This window comes from Leopardus geoffroyi, chromosome B4, assembly GCF_018350155.1.
Source record: "Leopardus geoffroyi isolate Oge1 chromosome B4, O.geoffroyi_Oge1_pat1.0, whole genome shotgun sequence".
NCBI classification, from domain to species: domain Eukaryota; kingdom Metazoa; phylum Chordata; class Mammalia; order Carnivora; family Felidae; genus Leopardus; species Leopardus geoffroyi.
In genome coordinates, this window is record NC_059341.1 from 61067801 (window position 1) to 61089754 (window position 21954).

The window sequence follows — 21954 nt, forward strand, 5'->3', positions numbered from 1 at the left end:
AGCCATAACCAATTTTTAAAAAGAGCTTGGGGAATAAAATAAGTACTAAAGAAGTTGGAGAGTAGACTAGAAAAGTTATAAATGGCCAAGAACCTTCAACAATTGCTCACCCCTCCCCACACAGTTAAAAATATATACAGCTGGCCCTTGAACAGTATGGCAGTTGGGGATATCACCCCTCCCAGTCAAACATCCGCGTAAAACTTCTGACTCCCCCAAAGCCTAACTGCTAATAGCCTACTGTTGACTAGAAGCCTTACCAATAACATAAATGGTCAATTAACACTTATTTTGTATGTTAGATGTATTGTGTACTGTATTCTTACAATAACATATGCTAGAGAAAAGAAAATATTCAGAAAAATCATAAAGAAGAGATTTTGTTCCAAGGTGGTGATGTTAGAAGACCCTGAACTCACCTCCGCCACAGACACACCAAATCTACACCTATTTATAGAGAAGTTTCTCCTGAAGAAGAGCAGAGGGCTGACTAAACAGCTTCTGCACAATTGAAGATACAGAGACCACATAAAGAATAGCGAGAGAAATAGAGACTCAGCAACAAAGGGAATCCTCACCCTTGACACTGCAAACAGCAGTGAGAAGGGATACTGTGAGCAGATCATCTGCTGTGGGGCACATAAAAAAAGTCATGGATTAAAAGGTCAACTAGAATATACAGGAACCAGCCGAGAACTCTGTCAAATAGCAGGGGAACTGCTGGAACTTTGTCCAGGTCAGAGGGGATGGTGGCCGCAGTTTATATTTCCCCTCCACCTTGAGAGTGTGGATGGAAGCAGGGTTCGGCATTCTGGGTGGCCTAATGCTTCAGTGAGCCCCATGCCCCGAGCCCACACCAGCCCTGCTGTACCACCAAGGTTGTCCCAGTGTAACACATGCCAGAACACACCTGGTCAGTGGTCACTATAGCTGCAGCTGTCTTGCAAAGCTGAGATGGGTACAAAGCAGCCCAGAATACTCTAGACCTGAACCACTTCAGTTCCATATGACTTACTAGGGCACCTCTGGTCCATAGCACTCTGGGGCCACTTGGATCGTGCCTGCATTAGCTTCAGACACCCTATCAGAATGCCGTCTTCACAATGTGCCCCAGGACCCTCAGACTCAGCCCTGCCTTATGTTTAGCTACTCTGCCAGGCTGCCCTCTCTGTGGAGAGCCCCAGGCACCCCCAGCTTACACTGCCTCTTCTCTACTGTGTGGCAGAGAGCCCTGAGACTACACTGGCCCATGCCCACATCAGCTCCAGCTATCCCACCAGGGCAGCCCTAGCTCAGAGTGCCCTGGAATCTGCACCCATGCTAGCCACAGCTCTAGCCAGTCAGCTAAAGTCACCAGGCACATAGTCTACACAGAGGACAACCATACACAAGCCCATTCCTTCAAGTTTGGGAAAAGTAACTGTTCCACCTAATTCATAGAAGAAAAAAACAAAAAGTTAAAAATGAGAAGACAGAAATGTGTACCAAACAAAACAACAAGACAAAACCCTAGGCAAAAAACTAAATGGAGATAACCAGTCTACCTGATAAAGAGTTCAAAGTAATGGGCACCAAGATGCTCACTGGAGAAGAGAGAAGAGTGGATGAACTTATTGAGAACTTCAACAAGTTGACAGAAAATATTAAAATAATCAGAATTAAAGGATACAATGACTTAAATGAAAAGTATAATCGAGGTAATCAGCAGTAAATTAGCAGATGCAGAAGAATGGATCACTAATTTTGAGGACAAGGTAGTGGAGAGCATCCAAGCTAAACAACAAAAATAAAAATAGAATGAGGACAGGTTAAGGGATCTCTTGGACAATATCAAGTGAACAAACATTTGCATCATAAGGATCCCAGAAGAAGAACAAGAGAGAGAAACGGCCAGAAAACTTATTTGAAGAAATAGTAACTGGGGCGCCTGGGTGGCGCAGTCGGTTAAGTGTCCGACTTCAGCCAGGTCACGATCTCGCGGTCCGTGAGTTCGAGCCCCGCGTCGGGCTCTGGGCTGATGGCTCAGAGCCTGGAGCCTGTTTCCGATTCTGTGTCTCCCTCTCTCTCTGCCCCTCCCCCGTTCATGCTCTGTCTCTCTCTGTCCCAAAAATAAATAAACGTTGGAAAAAAAAAAAAAATTAAAAAAAAAATGAAGAAATAGTAACTGAAAACTTCCCTAACCTGGGGAAGGAAAAAGACATCTAGGTTAAGAAGGCAAAGGGGCGCCTGGGTGGCGCAGTCGGTTAAGCATCCGACTTCAGCCAGGTCACGATCTCGCGGTCTGTGAGTTCGAGCCCCACGTCGGGCTCTGGGCGATGGCTCAGAGCCTGGAGCCTGTTTCCAATTCTGTGTCTCCCTCTCTCTCTGCCCCTCCCCCGTTCATGTTCTCTCTCTGTCCCAAAAATAAATAAACGTTGAAAAAAAAAATTAAAAAAAAAAAAAAAAAAAAAGAAGGCAAAGAAATCCCCAAATAAGATAAACCCAAGAAATCCACACCATGACACTTATCTTTAGTTTTTGACATCTTAAATTGTTAAGAGAGGATTTTAAAAGCAGCAAGAGAGAAGCAACTAGAAACATATAAAGAAAACTCCATAAGGTTATCAGCTGATTTTTCAGCAGAAAATTTGCAGGTCAAGAGGGAGTGGTATGATATATTCAAAGTGCTGAAAGGAAAAAACTACAACTAAGAATATTCTACCCAGGGGTGCTTGAGTGGCTCAGCTCGTTAACCGTCTGACTCTTGATTTTGGCTCAGGTCATGATCCGTGATTCAAGCTCCTCATCAGGCTCTGCACTGACCATACAGTCTGCTTGGGATTCTCTCTCTCTGCCCTACCCCTAGTCTCTCTTTCTCTCTCAAAACAAATAAAGAAACATTTAAGGGGGGGGGGGGAAGGGATATTCTTTCAGCAAGATTATCATTAAGAATTGAGGAGAGGGATACCCGGGTGGCTCAGTCAGTTGCGCGTACAACTTTGGGCTCAGGTCATGATATCATGATTCACGAGTTCAGGCCCCGTGTTGGGCTCTATGCTGACACTCAGACCCTGAAATCTGTTTCAGATTCTGTGTCTCCCTCTCTCTCTGCCCCTCCTCCACTCATGATCTGTCTCTCTCAAAAATAAAACAAACAAAAAATTTTAAAAAAAGTAAGAATTGAGGAGACATAAAGAGTTTCCCAAACATAATTAAAGGATTTCACCACCACTAAACTGGCCTTATGTGCAATGTTGAAGAGAAATTTTTAATCAGAAAAGGCCATAAATAGAAGACAATTGTGAAAGGAAAAAATTTCACTGGTTAAAAAATACACACAGTAAAGGTAGTAGGTCAATTACATATAAAGCTACTATGATGGTTAAAGAACAAAATTAATAAAATTAATAATATTAACAAATTGGTTAAGGGATACAAAAATTAAAAGGTATAAAATATGATATCCTAAGCATAAAATATGAAAGGTGGGAGTAAAAATGTAGTGCTTTTAGGATGTCAAGCTTAAGGGGTGCCTGGGTGGCTCAGTTATTTAGGTGTCCAACTTGGACTCAGGTCATGATCTCGTGGTTTATGAGTTCAAGCCCCATGTTAGGCTCTGTGCTAACAGTGCAGAGCCTACTTCGGATTCTCTGTCTCCCATTCTCTGTACCCCTCCCCTACTTGCTCTCCCTCTCTCTGTCAAAAATAGATATTAAAAAAAATTAGAATGTCAAACTTAAAGACCATCAACTTCATATAGTATACATTGGATGTTATATGTGAAACTCATAGTAACCGCAGCCAAAAATGTATAAAAGATATGCAAAAAAATTAAGAGAAAGGAATCCCAGCATAACACTAAAGAAAGTCATCAAATCACCAGGAAAAGAGCAAGAAGAAAATACAAAAAAGTACAACAACCAGAAAGGAAGATACAAAATGGCAATAAGTACACACTTATCAATAATTACTTTAAATGTAGGGGCACCTGGGTGGGTTAAGCATCTGACTTTGGCTCAGGGCATGATCTCATAGTTCATGAGTTTGAGCCCTGCATCGGACTCTCTGCTGTCAGGATGGAGCCCGCTTTGGATCCACTGACCCCTTTCTCTACCCCTCCCCTGCTCACTCTCTTTCTCTCAAAAATAATCATTAAAAAAATAATAATTTCTTTAAATGTAGATGTTCCAATCAAAAGACATAAGGTGATTCAATAGATAAAAAATTAGAACTATATGCTGCATACAAGAAACTCACTTCAGAGCTAAAAACATACAGACTGAAAGTGAAAGGATGGAGAAAGAGATTCCATTCAAATGGAGGCAGAAAAAAAAAAGGCGCTGGGGTAGTAATACTTCTATTAGACAAAATAGACTTTAAAACAAAGACCATAGCAACAACAAAGAAGGGTGTTACATAATAATAAAGGAATCAATCCAATAAGAGGATATAACGATTGTAAATATCTATTAAACCCCACATGGAAGCACCTAAATATATAAAGAAAATATTAGCAGGCATAAAGGGGGAAATTGACAGTAATACAATAATAGTAGGGAACATTAACACTTCACTGACTCAGTGAATGAGAAAACAGTGACTCTAAATGACACATTAGACCAGATGGACATAAAAAAATATATACAGAATGTCTCATCCCCAAATAGCAGAATACACATTTCTTTTATTTATTTAAAAAAATTTTTTTTAATGTTTATTTATTTTTGAGAGAGAAAAAGACAGACTGTGAGTGGGTTAGGGGCAAAGAGAAAGGGAGATACAGAAGCTAAAGCAGGCTCCAGGCTCCGAGCTATCAGCACAGTCCCTGATGCGGGGCTTGAACTCACTAGCTGTGAGATCATGACCTGAGCCAAAGTCCGACGCTCAACTGACTGAGCCACCCAGGCACCCCTTCTTTCTTTATTTTTTAATGTTTATTTATTTTTGGGAGAGAGACACAGACAGACAGACATGTGAGCAGACAGAAGGGAGGGGAAGAGAGAGAGAGAGGGAGACACAGAATCTGAAGCAGGCTCCAGGCTCTGAGCTGTCAGCACAGAGCCCGACACTGGGCTCAAACTCACAAACCATGAAATCATTACTTGAGCCAAAGTTGGAGGTTTAACCTACTGAGCCAGCCAGGTACCCCAGAATACACATTAGATGCACATGGAGCCTTCTCAAGTATAGATTACATGCTGGTGCACAAAAGAATTCTCAATAAGTTTAAAGAAACTAAAATTATATCAAGCATCATTTCTAACTACTACAATATGAAAGTAGAAATCAATTACAACAACAAAACCCTGGAGAAAACACAAACTCATGGAGGCTAAACAACGTGCTCAACAACAAGTGGATCAACGAAGAAATGAAAGAGGAAATTAAAAAATAACTAGAAACAATAGAAAATGGAAACACAATAGTTCAAAATCTTTGGGATACAACAAAAGTAGTTTTAAGAAGGAAGTTTATAGTGATACAGGCCTACCTCAAGAACCAAGAAAAGTCTCAAACAATGTGACTTAATATGTAAAGGAACTAGAAAAAGAAGGCAAAATCCAAAGTTGGTAGAAGGAAGGAAATAATAAAGACTAGAGTGGAAATAAATGAAATAGGGACTAAAAACAAAAAACAAAAAACAAAAAACACAAAAAGATCAGCAAAGCTAAAAGTTGGTTCTTTAGAAAGATAAACAAAATTGATAAACCTTTAGCCAGACTCATCAAGAAAAAAGAGAGGACTCAAAATCAGAAATGTAAGAGAAGTTGCAACCTACACTACAAAGGAATATAAGAAACTACCATGAAAAATTGCCAACAAATTGAATAATCTGGAATAGATAAATGCCTAGAAATATACAGTCTTACAAACTGAATCAGGAAGAAACAGAAAATCTGAACAGAGCCATTACCAGTAATAAAATGGAATCAGTGATCAACAAAATCCCAACAAACAAAAGCCCAGGACCAGATGGGTTCCCAGATGAATTCTACCAAACATTTAAATATAGTGTTTTGAAATTTAATTTGTTTAGAACAATTAGTTACATCATGGGCAGCACCCCATAATCAATTACATTAGTATTTATGCTTTGAGAAGTATTTACAGATTAAATGGTAAAACGTCTGGGAGGAGAGGAGAGGAGGTTGGGGTGTATACATTAAATAAGATTTGGAAAAGAATTATTGATCTTTCGTTGTATTATCTACTTTTATATCTTTTGGAAGTTTACCATAATGAAAGTTTAAAGATCTATTTCTGGAGTGAATTGTTACAAATATTAGGAGGGTAGAGTAGGATAAAATATTAGCTTCATATCAGGTCAGACTTGGCCAAGTTCAGATCAGTTCTAATTTTGGTGCCAAATAAATTATGGGAAATCTTTCAGTGTTCAAAGCCTTTTTGATTTTGGAATTGTAGAGAAGGGTCCTAAAACCTCACAATATAGAACAATACGGAAATTTGTTCAGACTAGTTACTTCTCCTATTTGCAACTAGGCATTGGGGGGGCGGGGGGGTAGGAGACATACAAGGGGGAAGAAATTTTTGCTTTTTATTTTCTACCTGCTTATACAGTTTAAATTTTCATATTAAAAAGTTTACATTGAAAAAAAACTCAGACATTTGTCATATGACTACTGTCTGCCCAATTTTATTGAATATTGAATACTTGCAATGTGCTATATACTTTTAAGAATTGAAAGTATTATGAAACATATGCACAAGAATATGCATATGACCCATCATACACTTTGATCATAAATCTCTTAACACTTAATATGTAAAACTGAAAGTACTATATAGTATATTATTAAATGCTTGAGTGTGTAATTTGTACATTCTTGGCATTTAATCCTACACGGAGTTTCACTATAGGATCCAGGTTTCCTTCTAGATGTAAGATTTTACAACTAAATGGCTTAAGTACTGAAAACAATTGTATCAGCAAAAAGCATTTTCTTTTTTAATTGTGGCAAAACATAAAAAGCTTAACATTCCTAAGTTTATAGTTGAGTAGCATTAAGTACATTTGCATTGTCATGTAATCACCACCACTATCCATCTCTAGAAGCTTTTACCTTGCAAAACTGAAACTCCCATTAAACAACAACTTCCCATTTCCCTCTTCCCTGAGCCCCTGGCAACCATCATTCTACTTTCTGTCTCCATGAATTTGACTGCTCTAAGTAGCTCTTCTGAATGAATCATATAATTATTTGTCCTTTTGTGAATGATTTCTTTCACTTAGCATAATGCCTTCAAGGTTTAAGCCGGTTCCAGCATGTGTGAGAACTTCCTTGTAAGGCTGAATAATATTTCACCGTATATATATGCCACATTTTCTTTATGCATTAATCTGTGGATCCCTGTGTTGCTTCCACCTTGTGGCTATTATGAATGTGGGTATACAAGTATCTGTTCTAGTCCCTGCTTTCAATTCTTTTGCATATGTACCCAGAAGTAGAACTGCTGAATCATATGGTGATTGTATTGTAAATTTTTTGAGGAACCACCATTCTGTTTTCCATAGCAGTTGTACCATTGTACGTTCTCACCGGCAGTACACAAGTTTTCTAGTTTCTCCACATCCTTGCTAACACTTGTTATTTTCTGTACATTGATAGTTCTCTTGATGGGTGCGAGGTGGTAGCTCCTTGTGGTTTTGATTTGTATTTCCCTAATGATTAGTGATTTTGAACATCTTTTCATGTGCTTATTGGCCACTTGTAGTCCTTCTTTGGAGAATTATTTATTCAGGTCCTTTGCCCAGTTTTTCACCGGGCTGTTGGTTATTGAGTTGTAGGAGTTCTTTATGTATCCCGGATATTAACCCCTTATCAGATACAGGGTTGGTAAATATGTTTTCCCCTCTCCGTGGGTTGCCTTTTCACTCTGTTCATAGTTTCCTTTGATATACAACATTTTTAAATTTTGATGTGACCCAGTTTTGTTTTGGTGTTTTGACACCATCTAAAAAATGATCACCAAATTCAATGTCATAAGGCTTTTCCCCTGTTTTCTGCTAAGAGTTTTATAATTTTAGGTCTTATGTTTAGGTGTTGGTCCATTTTGAGTTAATTTTGGGTACGGTATAGGGTAGGGTCCAACTTTCTTCTTCATGTAGCTATCCAGTTTTCCCATGTCATCAGTTGAAGATTATCCTTTCCTCCATTGAATGGTCTTTAGATCCCTGGTGAAAATCATTTGACCATAGATGCTGGAAGGGCACTTTAAGAGAAGTGGAACTTGAGGCACCTATTGACAGCTGAATACCATTAGAATGTCTAGGAAGCAGTGGGGAGGGTGTTTATCCATGGGGGCACCGCAGCCAATGTATAGAGATAGGTAGGAGAAAGCATGATGGTTTCAGCACAACAAGGAGTTTGTGAGAGAAGTTGGGTTGCTGAGCAGTGGGGAGTTTTAACCAAGGAGAGGTCACTTGGTGAAGGGACTTAAATAGCAGGTTTCTGCCCAGGTGACTAATATGAAGCTGTATTTTAGATTAATGTGGAAATGAAGTCCAGGGACGGGGGTGCATCTTTAACCTAAGGCTAATTGAACAGGTGGTAGTTTTAAATAATGAACTATAGAATGAGAAACCAGCAAAGCTATTTATATGGGCTGTCCTATGAAAAATCCCCAAGACAGGTCACTGATTTTTTTTCACTTGTGTTTTATACCTAATTCATTTCATTCCTGTGTTTTAATTTCTTCCTCTATAATTTCTTGTCAACTAGTTTTTTGACAATAAAGACAAAGTTATGCTAATGCCATTATGAATTTCACATAATCAAGCACTTAACTTTATACGATACTGTCCAAGTTTTGAAGAGACTAATATTGTCATACTGTCTTGAAGAGATTTATGACTAAAGCATATGATTTTGTTTGTGTTGTTTTATGTTTCATTGATTTTGTACCTGGGGATGACTTATTGTAGTAAAAATGTGACCATTTTTCACTTAAAATAAAGGTTGTGGGATGTTAGGAAATCTTTCTTTACTCTCAGCTCTGTTGTCTATAAGGAACTGATAAGGAACAGATTCTTTATGTGAATGCCTATTTTGAACTGTATTACTATTCAAACTTTGCCACATGCTATATTAAGACAGGCAACATGACTTACCTAAGAGCTCTTACCCTCGGAGTTTTAGGTTTCTATTTACCACAGGTTACTTTTCAGCGGCCCATAGTAAAAAGTAAGTATGGCACTGAACAAATTAGTCTAATTGTGAAAACTGTCATGACATTCAGTCTCCTGTTTTTCACTGTATTTTTATCAGTAGATTATGCATTTGGAGGAGAAAATTACCTTATACATAGAGAAAAATTTTATGTCACTTTTTAAAGGTTACAGTCTTCTTCCTCCCTTGAGGACTCAAGGCCAGCAGATTTAATGAAAGATTCTCACACTATAAACTGCAGGAAAGTAAGCACGGTAAGTGTTAATATTCATAAAATATTATTTCTTTTGAGAAAAGATGCTGTCCTGTAAAAATAAACTCTTTCCATGGATTTTAAGAGGCAACATAGAATAGTGGCTGACAGCATACTATCTGGATCTGAGTTGTGACTCAGACATTTATTGCTGGGCAACCACAGGCTTGCTATTTAAACTCTGTGCCTCAATTTCCTCATCTGTTAAGTAGGGATAATAATAGCACCGAACTCTTGGAGTGGTGTGCAAATGAAGTGATTTTATGCAAAAACAAACAAAAACTTAACAGTGACTGGTACACAACCTGTGACCAATAAATGGTAGCTATTAATGTTATTTTAATGGGTTCTAACTCGGTGGATTAAATGTACTCCTTATGGTGTGGGGAAAAATTACTATAAGCTACTGTTTAATTCAATTTAACATATACTAGCTATTTGAAATGCATGGTTACGTTTACAAAATTGATTAAATGTAGTCCTAAATATCTGGAGGAGCCGTCTACAATATAATTCTAATGTATCCCAGACAACAAAAAGACCTAAAGTGGGACTATAAACTAAGTGGTATAAAAATATAAGAGAAATCTGACCAGAAATTGAAAAAATGTTTTTATACACATGTCCTAAGACTTTCGGTCTAGTATTTAAGTTTTACTCCTACATTTAGCAAATGTTTATTAAGTACCCCTTTTTTTGCCAGACAATAAGCTAGAAGCAGGGAGTTACGGCATTCCAACATAATCTCCAAGTAGTGTGCATTATATAGACATTTCATAGATCAAATTCACCAACTTAATAAGAAAGTGTAGGTAAATGAAGTATTTTTTTTCACCGAGCATTACTGCATTTATTGAGTGTTCAAAATAAGGTTTAAGAAACAATACATTGCTTAAGGGTATTTATATAGGTGCTAAAATTATAAAAGTAACAAGAAAATCAACATAAAACTCAAGACTGTGGTGACTTCAGCAGAAGAGAAAAGGAGATGTGATCGGAGGGCAATTGCCAGGCTAATAAAGTGTCAGTAATATTATATTGGTAAATGATGTATATTGATAAGCTACATTAAATATTGAATTGTGGGGCGCCTGGGTGGCTTAGTCAGTTTAAGCCTCTGACTTTGGCTCAGGTCAGGTCATGATCTCATGGTTCCTGAGTTCGAACCCTGTGTTGGGGTCTTTGCTGATAGCTCAGAGCCTGGAGCCTGCTTCAGATTCTGTGTCTCCCTCTCTCTCTGCCCCTCCCCTGCTTGCTCTCTCTCTCTCTCAAAAATAAACAAACATTAAAAAAAATGTTAAATACATTCAATTGTTTGGCTTGTAACTCTGCAACAATATGAAAACTTGTTGGTAAAAGCCTCTAGTTTAATCCATTTCCCACTCCAAAGCACTATTTCCCATTGTAGTTTCATGTGCAATAGTTTTATGATCATTTTCTTAAAAAAAAAAAGAATAGCTTTTCCTCCTTAATCCAAAACTTGTCCTTATAGTATGTACATTCAGTTATTGTTATAAAGAATGTGGACCCTGGCGTCAGGTGGATGGGTTAAAATAATGGCCCCAACACTCTGGGCAAGCTTTAGCCCTCAGATTTCTGACCTCACAACGTTTGAGACACGAAAGGAGAGGCTGCTTGTGGGGTCCTGGCACATAGTACTGGGCAGATGCAGGCTGTCATACTGATGATGGCAGCGGTGGCACTGCCATCAGGCCCACATCTGACCATTGCTAAGAGGTCGTTATTTCACTCAAGTAGGAGCCTTACTATTTATTATCCTGTCTTTTCAGATGTCAAATGAGGAGCCGATTCCACGAAATCCTTCTGAAATAGGGGAGCCAGAGGCTCCAAGGCAAAACCACAGTGCTGTTCCTTCCCATAGTCACGAGCCACTCCTTGGTAGGTTTTCTTTGGCAACCACCCACCGTCTTAGTTTACCTAACACTTTCTTAATCATTATATTTTCAGACTTAGGAGACTTCTAGAGAAGCAAATAGTTAAAACTAAGATTTTTTTCAAAATCCTAAATGCAATAAATCACACTCTTGACTTTAAGGTGTATGCTACCTAATGCACCTGTCATTGTAAGTTCAGTTATTAACTGAATCAGTTATGGGTATCGTTAATACATGCCATTTAGATAAAACTAAGGTACTTATATCTAGGGAAAAAAACGTCCATTCCCAAGAATAAGAACTTTTGAATGATACCAATCACAAAGTGTTTAAGATGTAATTACTCATTTTAACTATGTTTATGCAGACTCAAGTCAAGTATACAATTTTATACCATACATAACTAACATTGATCTACTAGAAACATATGTTAAAGAGAATCAAAGAAGTTGAAAGAAAATGAACATCAGCTTCATGCAGAGCCATATATTCATCATCTCAAATTGTATTGTACTTTGAAAAATTTCTAGAAAACTTAGGCTAATCTGTAGCTGTGTGTTAACCTATAATCTCTAGAACCTTTTCCTTGTATCTAACTTATAACTCATTTCTATGGTTTCTTATTTCCTTTTTCAATAAAAATCTGGGCATTTCCCCTTTTATAACATTTTCAGATTTTTGGAAGAGGATGCTTTTGTATCCATCTTCTCATTCAGATTAAACAAATACAAGGCATTTTTTCCTTGGCATTTTCACAAGGCATCAGATTAAAGTTAAATCTATCCTTCCAGGCTCTATACATACACATGCATGAATTCTGGCCCCTAGCTTCCAACTGTCTTTTACCACTGTCATTTTCTATTAGAAAATTCATAGACTAGCTCACTTATGTGTATCAAGTGAGTTATGTGCAATTTCTGTGACAGCACCTTGTTATAAAAAGAGGTGACCCATTTAAAAATATATCAGCCTTGTGCAATTTAAGACAGAGGTTTTGCCTTCAAAATTACATTGTATAGTGTTCTTGCCTTTCTTTTTAGTTTTCTTCAAGTTTTTAATTCAAGTTACTTAACATACAGTGTTATATTAGTTTCAGGTGTACAATATAGTGATTCAGCACTTCCATACATCACCCTGTGCTCATGATGGCAAGTGCCCTCCTTAATCCCCATCACCTATTTCACCAGTCCCCTTGCCTACTTCCCCTCAGGTAACCATTAATTTGTTCTCTATAATTAAGACTCTGTTTCTTGATTTATATCTCTTTTTTTGCTTGCTTTGCCATTTTTAATGATACTCCTCTTTTAACCTCCAAATGTACTCACATGAGTCTGTATTTTAATTTGATAGGCCAAGGTGCCCAGCTGGATTTTGATGCCCTGTGTGACAATGACGACACAGCCATGGCTGCCTTCATGAATTACTTTGAAGCAGAAGGGGGCCTGGGAGACCCTGGGGACATCAGTGATATCCACTGGACACTCTAGCATTTGATTTTCTAACTCTAAAAATTAGGAATGTGATAAAGCATTTCATTTACAAAAAAAAACTGTACAATCTTCTGCTCTGTATTGATACTGTTCTTATCTTTTATTCCTATTAATGGTCTACCAATTTTTATAGATTTGCACCTTTCACAGCAGTATGGGGGAAATGTGAGGTTTCCCTTCACAAAGAATGGCTCAGCGTTTCCTACAGACCCCTTGGCTCAGTGAAATGGCTTAAAACCCACTAGTTGCTGTATTTTTGCTAAAATATTTCTAACCAAGAATATCACATACACCTTGTTTTGGTTTTGTTTTTATTTTCTGATGCAATTTTTAAGTTTGGGGAATTTAATATATTGTGTCTAAGATTCATTTAAAATTGATTTATAATAGATTTATGTAAATTGGAACATCACCATTTCCTGTGTATTTCCTTAGTTGAGAATAGGGCTTAAATATTTTAAGAAAACCGAGTACTTGAACATGTAAGAAATGATATAATCGGTGCTCATAATTGTAATGAATACAGTATTCAGTCGTTGTAGACTTGGATACAGGGTATTTATGCTTAGTGAAGCACTTGAGATAGACTTTAAGTGAGATGATTTATTTAAAACTCAGGAAAAATAAAAGAAAAGAAAAGCTGGGAGAGTTTCAATTTTGCTTACAGAAGACCTTAGTCCTAGTTCTTGGCAATTAACCTTTGCATGTAAGAATTACTGTTAACATAACCAATCAAGATTTTCATTATATATAAAACCAGTTTTTGATGCAGTAAAGGTGCTTAGTGAAGGATTAGCCATGGAGGAAAAAAAACAAGCCCAGGCAGGATAAATGTCTTGTGTAAAGTCACAATTAAATTCGTATTTTTGAAATGTTTAATGTGTATAAACCAGTTTCTTTATACACATTTGGGGAAGCACTGGTTTCGCTGGTTAAATGATGAACTGACTGACCCAGGAAATAGCTGTGGCCTTCTAGATTAGGCAATTATGGTTACTGTTGCCTGTAGCCAAAGGTAGTTATGTAAAGGCTAAGTATAATTTTGAAACTATGAGGCAAAGAGAAAGAATGTAAAAACCAATTTTCTAGCTGTAATTACAAATTTGGAGATCATTTTTTAACTAGTAACTGAGAGGTGGCTTAAACTGAGTACAAGAAGAATATTTAAGATAATACATGTATATCTACCTTTTTGAAGATCATAATTTCATTATACCTTATGTTTTAATTGCTCTTTCTAGTTTACCCAGTGTGTTTACATATATATATATATATATATATATATATATATATATATTTTTTTTTTTTTTTTTTTTTTTTTTTTTTTTTTTTTGGTGCCCCACTGAATGGAAAGTAAGATAGGCTAGGAAACTAATGGAGAAGTCTGAGGCTCAGTAGGGGATCCAATGCCGTTTTCTTCCTCTAGGTGGTGCTCTACCTCCCAACAGATCTCCCTCAGAGCCTCTCACCAAAACAAAGCATTATTTTGACTCTGCATATTTCTTTAGGCTGTACGTAATAAGTTAGAACTTTTGTCAGACATGTTAATGGCAAACATACCAACAGGCAATAGGCCAAAAGCACATGTTCCCTTCAAGCGGGACAGCTGCAGTGGCCATGTGGGCAACGGTGTATCACCGTGTCCTGCAGCACTTACAGTGTTCCAGCAATATTAGAAGGTCAGCCCCACTCCTGGTTCTGGAACTTGAGACACACTCAGGTTTAGAATAAGCCAAAGAAACCCTATGAGATGAAGGACCTTGGTTTGCAACAGCCTAAGCATGACGGTTCCATCTGAAGAAGCAGGAATGAGTTGCTGTTCTTTAAGTCAGAGGCCTTACCAACATAACATTTTTGTGGGGCTAAACCATTGCAGGTTGGGCGTGGCCTCTGGAGTTGAACTCAGCCAGTGGTAGCAAGATGGGTCACTGTGCTGGATGGCCTTGAAAGTGGAGGGGCTTTATGATGCAAGGATCTGGGAGGCAGAATTTCTAGAAGCAGGCCATTGCTGCCTGGCATAGTAACAGTTTTTCCTCTTTGCAAGAGGAAGGGTTATTCCATAGAACAGTGGACAGATAGCCAATTGAATGCTTTGATCCTTTAATAATCCACTCTAGTATTTTTCTGTAGATCTTGTCCTGGATCCAGAATCCAGTCCATGCAGCGTATGATAGCTGTAGCTCTCCTGAGATTAGTGTTTTCTCCAAAGTGTGTTGCATTTATGTTGAATTGTTAGGAGTGATATTTTTATGGTTTGCCCTATAACTAATTTTTCTCCTATTCATTAATTTCCTGCATTTCAAACATCTGTACATTGAATGAAATCATAAAAAGAGTAATTTTTTTTTCTAAGAATTACCTACAATAATGGAGTGGAGTGGGACAAGAGCCTAGAAGCTGAAGAGCCTACTCAGCCTAAATTAAGCTGTGTGACCTCACATAAGCCATTTAAATACTCTGTACCTCAGGCTCCTTGTCTGTACAAGAGGCTTGACCTCTAGGTTTACTTCCAGTTCTGATTCTGTGATTCTAATCTACAGGACTTGAGTATTAGGGTCAGACTCTAGAACTGTGCAGTCCAGTATGACAGACACAGGCCATGTGTGGCTGTTGAGCACTGGAAATGTCACTAATGCAAATTGAGATAGGCTTTAAATGTAAAATGCATACCAGATTTCATACACTTAGTATAAAAAAGGGAATGCAAAATATCACGTTAACAATTTTATAATGGAATGCCTGGCTGGCTCAGCCAGTGGAGCATGTGACTCTTGATCTTGGGGTTGGGTTCAAGCCCCATGTTGGGCATAGAGCTTCCTAAAAATAAAATTTAAAAATAATATATAAAGGGGCGCCTGGGTGACTCAGTCAGTTAAGCATCTGACTCTTAATTTTTGCTCAGGTCATCACCTTATAGTTCGTGAGTTCGAGCCCCATGTAGGGCTCTACGCTGACAGCATGGAGCCTGCTTGGGATCCTCTTTTTCCCCTCTCTACCCCTCCCCTGCATGGGCTCCCCCCCCAAAAAATAAAATATAAAAAATACATTTTAAAAACCAGTTTTATACTGATCAGACAAGTATTTTGGATATACTGAATTATATAAAACAGCCAACATTTTACTTTTTACTTTTTACTTTTTTAATGTAGCTACTAGAAAATTTTAAATTACACGTATGGCATACATTATATTTCTATTGGACAGTGCTGCTGTAAAACATTTTATTAGATGGATATTATTGAAGTAGACCAAAGGTTATACCATAACTATAATATTTACCTCTAACTGCTATGGCTTAAGGAACAATTGTTTATTGATCCTTGATTTAGTACAGTCAAATAACTGAACCTCTATGTGTCAAATTTAAAACTTTTTTGAAACTAGTGAACCTGAAGATGTTATCAGATATTTTATTAGATGATGATAGCCTGAAATCAAACTTGGGGTGTATGTTGACCCTCTATTGTAGCCACTAAATTTGGAAATCTGTTGAAAAATTGGAAGAAAAATAGAGCATAGAGGCTTTTGGTAAGTAAGTGGGATTAAGGTATTTCATTACAGTTTCTTAATGGGAAAGGCTATATTTATTAGTCATATTTTTTGAGGAATTTCTGTAGAGTCTGGGCACAGTAAATGAAATAACCACTACCTAGTTATTGGACCATGTTTAGTAGTGTCATTTCAGATCCTGCTCTAAAGAGATATCTACCACTCAGGTAGGTCATTGTTTGGCTCAGGAATTGGAAATTCAGATTTGCCAAGCAGTTACCGGCAAGGCAGGGAAGCCATAATGGAAAACTGCCATGTGGCCACTAGGTGTCACTTTTCCATTTCTGTAGTGCATAGTTTTCATTAATTTTTCCAAGTTCTATGGGGCCTAGGGGAGGCATTTATGACTTGTGTTTAGATTAGGACTGTGTCTCTGGTGTGGGCTGTTTTATGAGAAATGCTTTTTAAGAGAAGTCTGGGAAGATGCTTCCCATGTAAGAACTTTGGTTTAAGGAGCTTTCCAGATGTGGCTCCAGTAAAAGGTGACTTTAGACTTTAACATGGATGGAATATGCTTTCTGAATTCATTTGAGTGTGTATATGTGTCACTGCTCGTACATTCCTATGCTTAGCTTCGTCTTTTATACAATTTTTACCTCTTTTCCCGTTCACTTGCTCTTGTCTGTATATTAGTATTTAAAAATTTTTGTGGTAATGAAAAGAGTGAAATTAAATATATTTTGTAATAATTACTAGTTTGAAGTTTTTTAAACTTAATATTTAGACCTCTTCCAAAAAAGGTATATCCTTAACTACTTTCTAAAGTGGAAACATAGGGGTGTCTTGGGTGGCTCAGCTAGTTGAGCATCTGACTCTTGATTTTGGCTCAGGTCATGATTCCATAGTTGCGGGATCAAGCCCCATGTCGGGCTCTGCGCTGATCATGGAGCCTTCTTGGGATTCTCCTCTAGCTCTCCCTTTGCCCCTCTCCCCTGCTTGTGTTTTCTCTCTCTCTCTCTTTCAAATTAAAAAATAAATAAAATGGAAATACAGACAAGAAAATCCACTCTTCTCAAACCACTGGGCAGAGAGATAGATTGAACTACATTACTCTCTGTATATATTTGTGCATGTTTATGAAGATATGCTAACTGCTGTAACCACCTTCTTCCCCATAAGACACTCAGAAGTTCCCAGCACATATTGTTCTTCTACCTGGCAATTTCAATGGAAAGAGAGCTTCTCTGTTTCCTAGTAATTCACACAAAAATGTCCATTGCTTGGGCCTTTGGATCAACTTGGTTCACATAGATTTTCCTGTGGCCACCAGGCTGGAGTATACAGATTGGCCAGGTTTTAGTTACATGACCAAACTTGGATTTAAAGGCACCCTTGAAAGGGAAATGATGTCAAAAACAGCCAGCTGCCTAATGGTCTAGGGCCAATGGAAAGAACAGAGACATATGCAGAAAGGGCAATGGAAAACTTGTAATTTATAATAGTTGATGATTTCTGAGAATTGTAGGTTTAGCTATCTGAGTGTGGAGTCTTATTTTTTATTGTTTTTTGGGGGAATGAGACGGTAGTGAGGAGTAGCAAGTTGTGTGATGTGTTTTTAACATTGGTCACCTTTTTTGTTTAATACCCAGCCATTAGTTGCTTTGGAAGACCCTGTCTGTTGCTTAAGTGTGTGGTTAGGGATCCATAAAGAGTTGTCTTAAGTTCTTGTCCAGCTGTATGTCTCTGGCTTAGGATGTATTTTCTTAGGCAGTCCTGGTTCTTAAGCTCACATTTAGGTAGTGTTTTCCATATTTATTCCTGTCCAGGAGGAAATCAGTCCCATTTACCTTGGGAGTATATACATTATGGTGTTTTTTGCTTTTGGTTTTTGTTTTTTTTCAAAAGACAATGCTAAAATGAGAAACCTAGATTATGGAGACATAACTTAATAGAACTCTTAAAACATCTCATTTACTCCAGCTCAAAATATAAGAAGATCCTGAATTCACCTCCTCTCAGAGACAGACCAAACCTACAGTGCAGGAGAGGAGACAGTGAAGCAGGCCTCTCAGAGTCCTTGACACTGTTGCATCCTGCCCCATCCTGCCACAATCATAGTCTGCCTTGGCACAGGATGGATGCTACTGTGGGCTCAGCTGGGCTGCTGGCCCTAACTGTGCTCTGCCTGCTGTGGATCCCTGAGGCCGGCCTGCAGCCCTGTCTCCATCCCTCTGTGAGCCTGTCTCCATCCCTCTGTGCAAGCCCCTGCCCTAGAGCATGACCAAGATGTCCAACTACTTGCATCACAGTACCAGACTAATGCCATCCTGGCCAATGAGCAGTTTGAAGATCTGCTAGGCACTCCCCAGAGCCCTGATCTTCTCTTCCTGTGCCACGTATGCATCTATCTGCACCATTACTTCCAACAAGAGCACATTACGTTCTGCAAGTTTACGTGCAGGTAGGTCCAGAGGGCTGCAAGCCCATCTTCAGCAAGTACTGCCACCTGTGGTCTGAGAGCCAAGCCTACAAGGAGCTGCCGTTTATGACCAGGGTGTGTGCATCTTTCATAAGGCCATCATCGCTGTGGATGGAGTGAATTTTCCTATGGATCCTAGTAATGGAAACTGTAGAGGGGCAAGCAGTGGATGCTGAAAATGTAAACCTATTAGGCTACACAGAACATCTAGTTTCAAAACAATTATAACTATGTCATGCAGGCTAAAGTTAAGAGATAAAGACCAAACGCCGTGGTGTGACTACAGTAGTTGAGATGAAGAAGATTTTAAAGACTTCTCTAGTAATCATTCCAAGCACACCATTGACCTTCACACCAATTTCTGGCTGCCTATGTCCTCATTGCTATTAATAGGCAGTAAATCATTATGGCTTATTATGGTGAGTGATGCTCCAAGATTAGTCTTGGTGAAAAGTTACATTGCTGAGAAATGGAAAGATCATCTTGGCAAAAAAAAAAAAAAAAAAAAAAGTTAAGCACTGGGATATGAAGTTCTGTCATCTTAGAGTAAAAGTGATTCTAGCCATAGTAACTCCTCTCAGAATCAGACATCTGGCAGGAACTCTAACTCCCTGCAAGCATGCAACTACATCCTGGAATGCAAGGGCATCGGTGAGCTTCATGTTAAGACTTGCATTGCTGGACTAGCAAAGGAAAATTGCATGGTTGAACATGATAATCTGTTATTTACCACATAAATCACATGGTAATGGTTATTACCTCTATTTTCTGTTTTCTGCTCTTTTTTCTCTTTCCCTTTTTTGTGATCTGAGTACAGATCCTTAAATGCATTATTTGTGTTCTACTTAACAGCAACAATAAACAGAATTATAATGCAAATGTGAAAAGTTAAACGGGAGAATCTTAAAAGCAGTGACAAAAACAACTTGTTACATACGAGGAAACCCCAATAAGACATAAGACTGTCACCAGATTTTTCAGCAGAAACTTTGCAGGCCAGAAGGGAACGGCACAATGTATTCAAAATGCTGAAAGAAAAATAATTCTGCCAATCAAGAATACTCTATCCAGGAAGTGTACCATTCAGAATAGAGGAGAGATCAATAGTGTCCCAAACAAAAGTTGAAGGAATTCATCACACTAAGCCAGGCTTAGAAGAAATGTTCAAGGGGACTCTTGGAGTGGAAAGGAAAGACCACCAGCAAGAGGAAGAACTGTAGGAAGGACCAAAGCAGTAAAATTAAATCCAGCTATAAAAGTCAGTCAAGGATGAAAAGATACTGAACGTCACTCATCATCAGGGAAATACAAATTGAAACCACAATGAGATACCACCTCACACCTGTCAAAACAGCTAAAATTAACAACATAAGAAATAACAGGTTGGCAAGGATGTGGAGAAAACTCTTGCACTGTTGGTGGGAATGCAAACTGGTGCAGCCACTCTGGAGAACAGTATGGAGGTTCCTCAAGAAACTAAAAATAGAACTACTCTACTATCCAGCAATCACACTATTAGGTATTTACCCAAGGGATACAAAAATACAGATTCAAAGGGGTACATGTATCCCAATGTTTATAGCAGCATTAACAATAGCCAAACTATGGAGAGCCCAAATATCCATTGACTGATGAATAAAGAAAATATGATATATACATAGAATGGAATATTACTCAGCCATCAAAAAGAATGAAATCTTGCATTGCCATGGCATGGATGGAGCTAGAATGTATTATGCTAAGCAAAAAAAGTCAATCATAGAAACACAAATACCATATGATTTCACTCATATGTGGAATTTAAGAAATAAAACAGATGAGCATATGGGGAGGGAGTAGGATGAGAAGAGAGGGAAACAAACCACAAGAGACTCTTAACAACAGAGCACAAACTGAGGGTTGATGGAGGGAGGTGGGTGGGAGATGGGCTAGATGGGTGATGGGTACAAAGGAGAGCACTTGTTATGATGAGCACTGGGTGTTGTAGGTAAATGATGAATCACTGAATTCTACTCCCAAAACCAATATTGCACTGTATGTTAACTAACCAAAATTTAAATTCAAATAAAAGGAAAAGTTTTTTTTTTTTTTTAATTTTTTTTTTCAAAGTTTATTTATTTCTGGGACAGAGAGAGACACAGCATGAACGGGGGAGGGGCAGAGAGAGAGGGAGACACAGAATCGGAAACAGGCTCCAGGCTCTGAGCCATCAGCCCAGAGCCCGACGCGGGGCTCGAACTCACGGGCTGCGAGATCGTGACCTGGCTGAAGTCGGACGCTTAACCGACTGCGCCACCCAGGCGCCCCAAGGAAAAGTTTTTTAAATAAACAATAAATAAAAATTAGACACAAGGTTCCCAAAATAGAATGATGTAAAGTATGGCATCATGTACATAAAACATGGCGGGAGGTGGTAAAAATTTAGAATGCTTTTAGAATGGGTTCAAACTTAAACAGCCATCAACTTAATATAGACTGTTATATGCATCAGATATTATATATAAACCCAATGGCAACCACAAATCTAAAGCAGGTAATAGATATGCAAAAAATAATGAGAAGGGAACCCAAGCAAATCACTAAAGAAAGCCAACAAACCACAACAGAGAGCAAGAGAAGAATAAAGAACTACAAAAATAACCATAAAACAAGTACCAAATGGCAAGAAGTACATACCTATAGTAATTACTTTGAATGTAAATGGACTGAATACACTAATCAAAAAACAGTGGAATACAGAATGGTTAAAAAAAAAAAAAAGAGCAAAACCCATCTATCTGATGCCTCCAAGAGACTCATTTCAGACCTAAAGACACATACAGAATAAAGGAGAGGAATAAAGACACATTTATCATGCATATAGAAGTGAAAACAAAGGTGGGGTAGCAATATTTATACTGAACAAAATAGACTTTAAAGCAAAGACTAGTGACAAAGAAGGACACTACCTAACAATAAAGGAAACAGTCCAACAAGAAGATATAATAATTGAAGTTTTTATGCACCCAACATGAAAGTACCAAAATATATAAAGCAATATATACATACACAAATATATACATTATGTATTTACATACATAAATACATAAGCCTAAGGGAAGTAACTGATACTAATACAATAATAGTAGAGGACTTGGGCACCCCATTTACATCAATGGATAAATCAACCAAACAGAAAATC

General features: G+C 38.1%; 1 protein-coding gene, 1 long non-coding RNA gene and 1 pseudogene across 12 annotated transcripts in view; 2 read left to right on the forward strand and 1 right to left on the reverse strand.

The window, feature by feature from the left end:
• ARNTL2 (aryl hydrocarbon receptor nuclear translocator like 2) overlaps positions 1–13681 on the forward strand; it is a 125169-nt gene extending 111488 nt beyond the window's left edge. For 9 of the 11 annotated variants that reach the window (XM_045466219.1, XM_045466214.1, XM_045466215.1 and 6 more), the window contains 3 exons: positions 9334–9421; positions 11211–11319; positions 12666–13681. In XM_045466219.1, coding sequence (XP_045322175.1) covers positions 9334–9421; positions 11211–11319; positions 12666–12802 — 334 coding nt within the window. In that variant the 3' untranslated portion in view covers positions 12803–13681. The remainder of the gene's footprint in view (positions 1–9333; positions 9422–11210; positions 11320–12665) is intronic. The other 2 variants (XM_045466212.1, XM_045466216.1) reach the window with 1 other exon arrangement.
• Positions 1–21954, reverse strand: part of LOC123591670 — a 111141-nt gene that overhangs the window by 51329 nt on the left and 37858 nt on the right. The gene's annotated exons all lie outside the window — the stretch shown is intronic.
• Positions 17254–20103, forward strand: LOC123591668 (annotated as a pseudogene).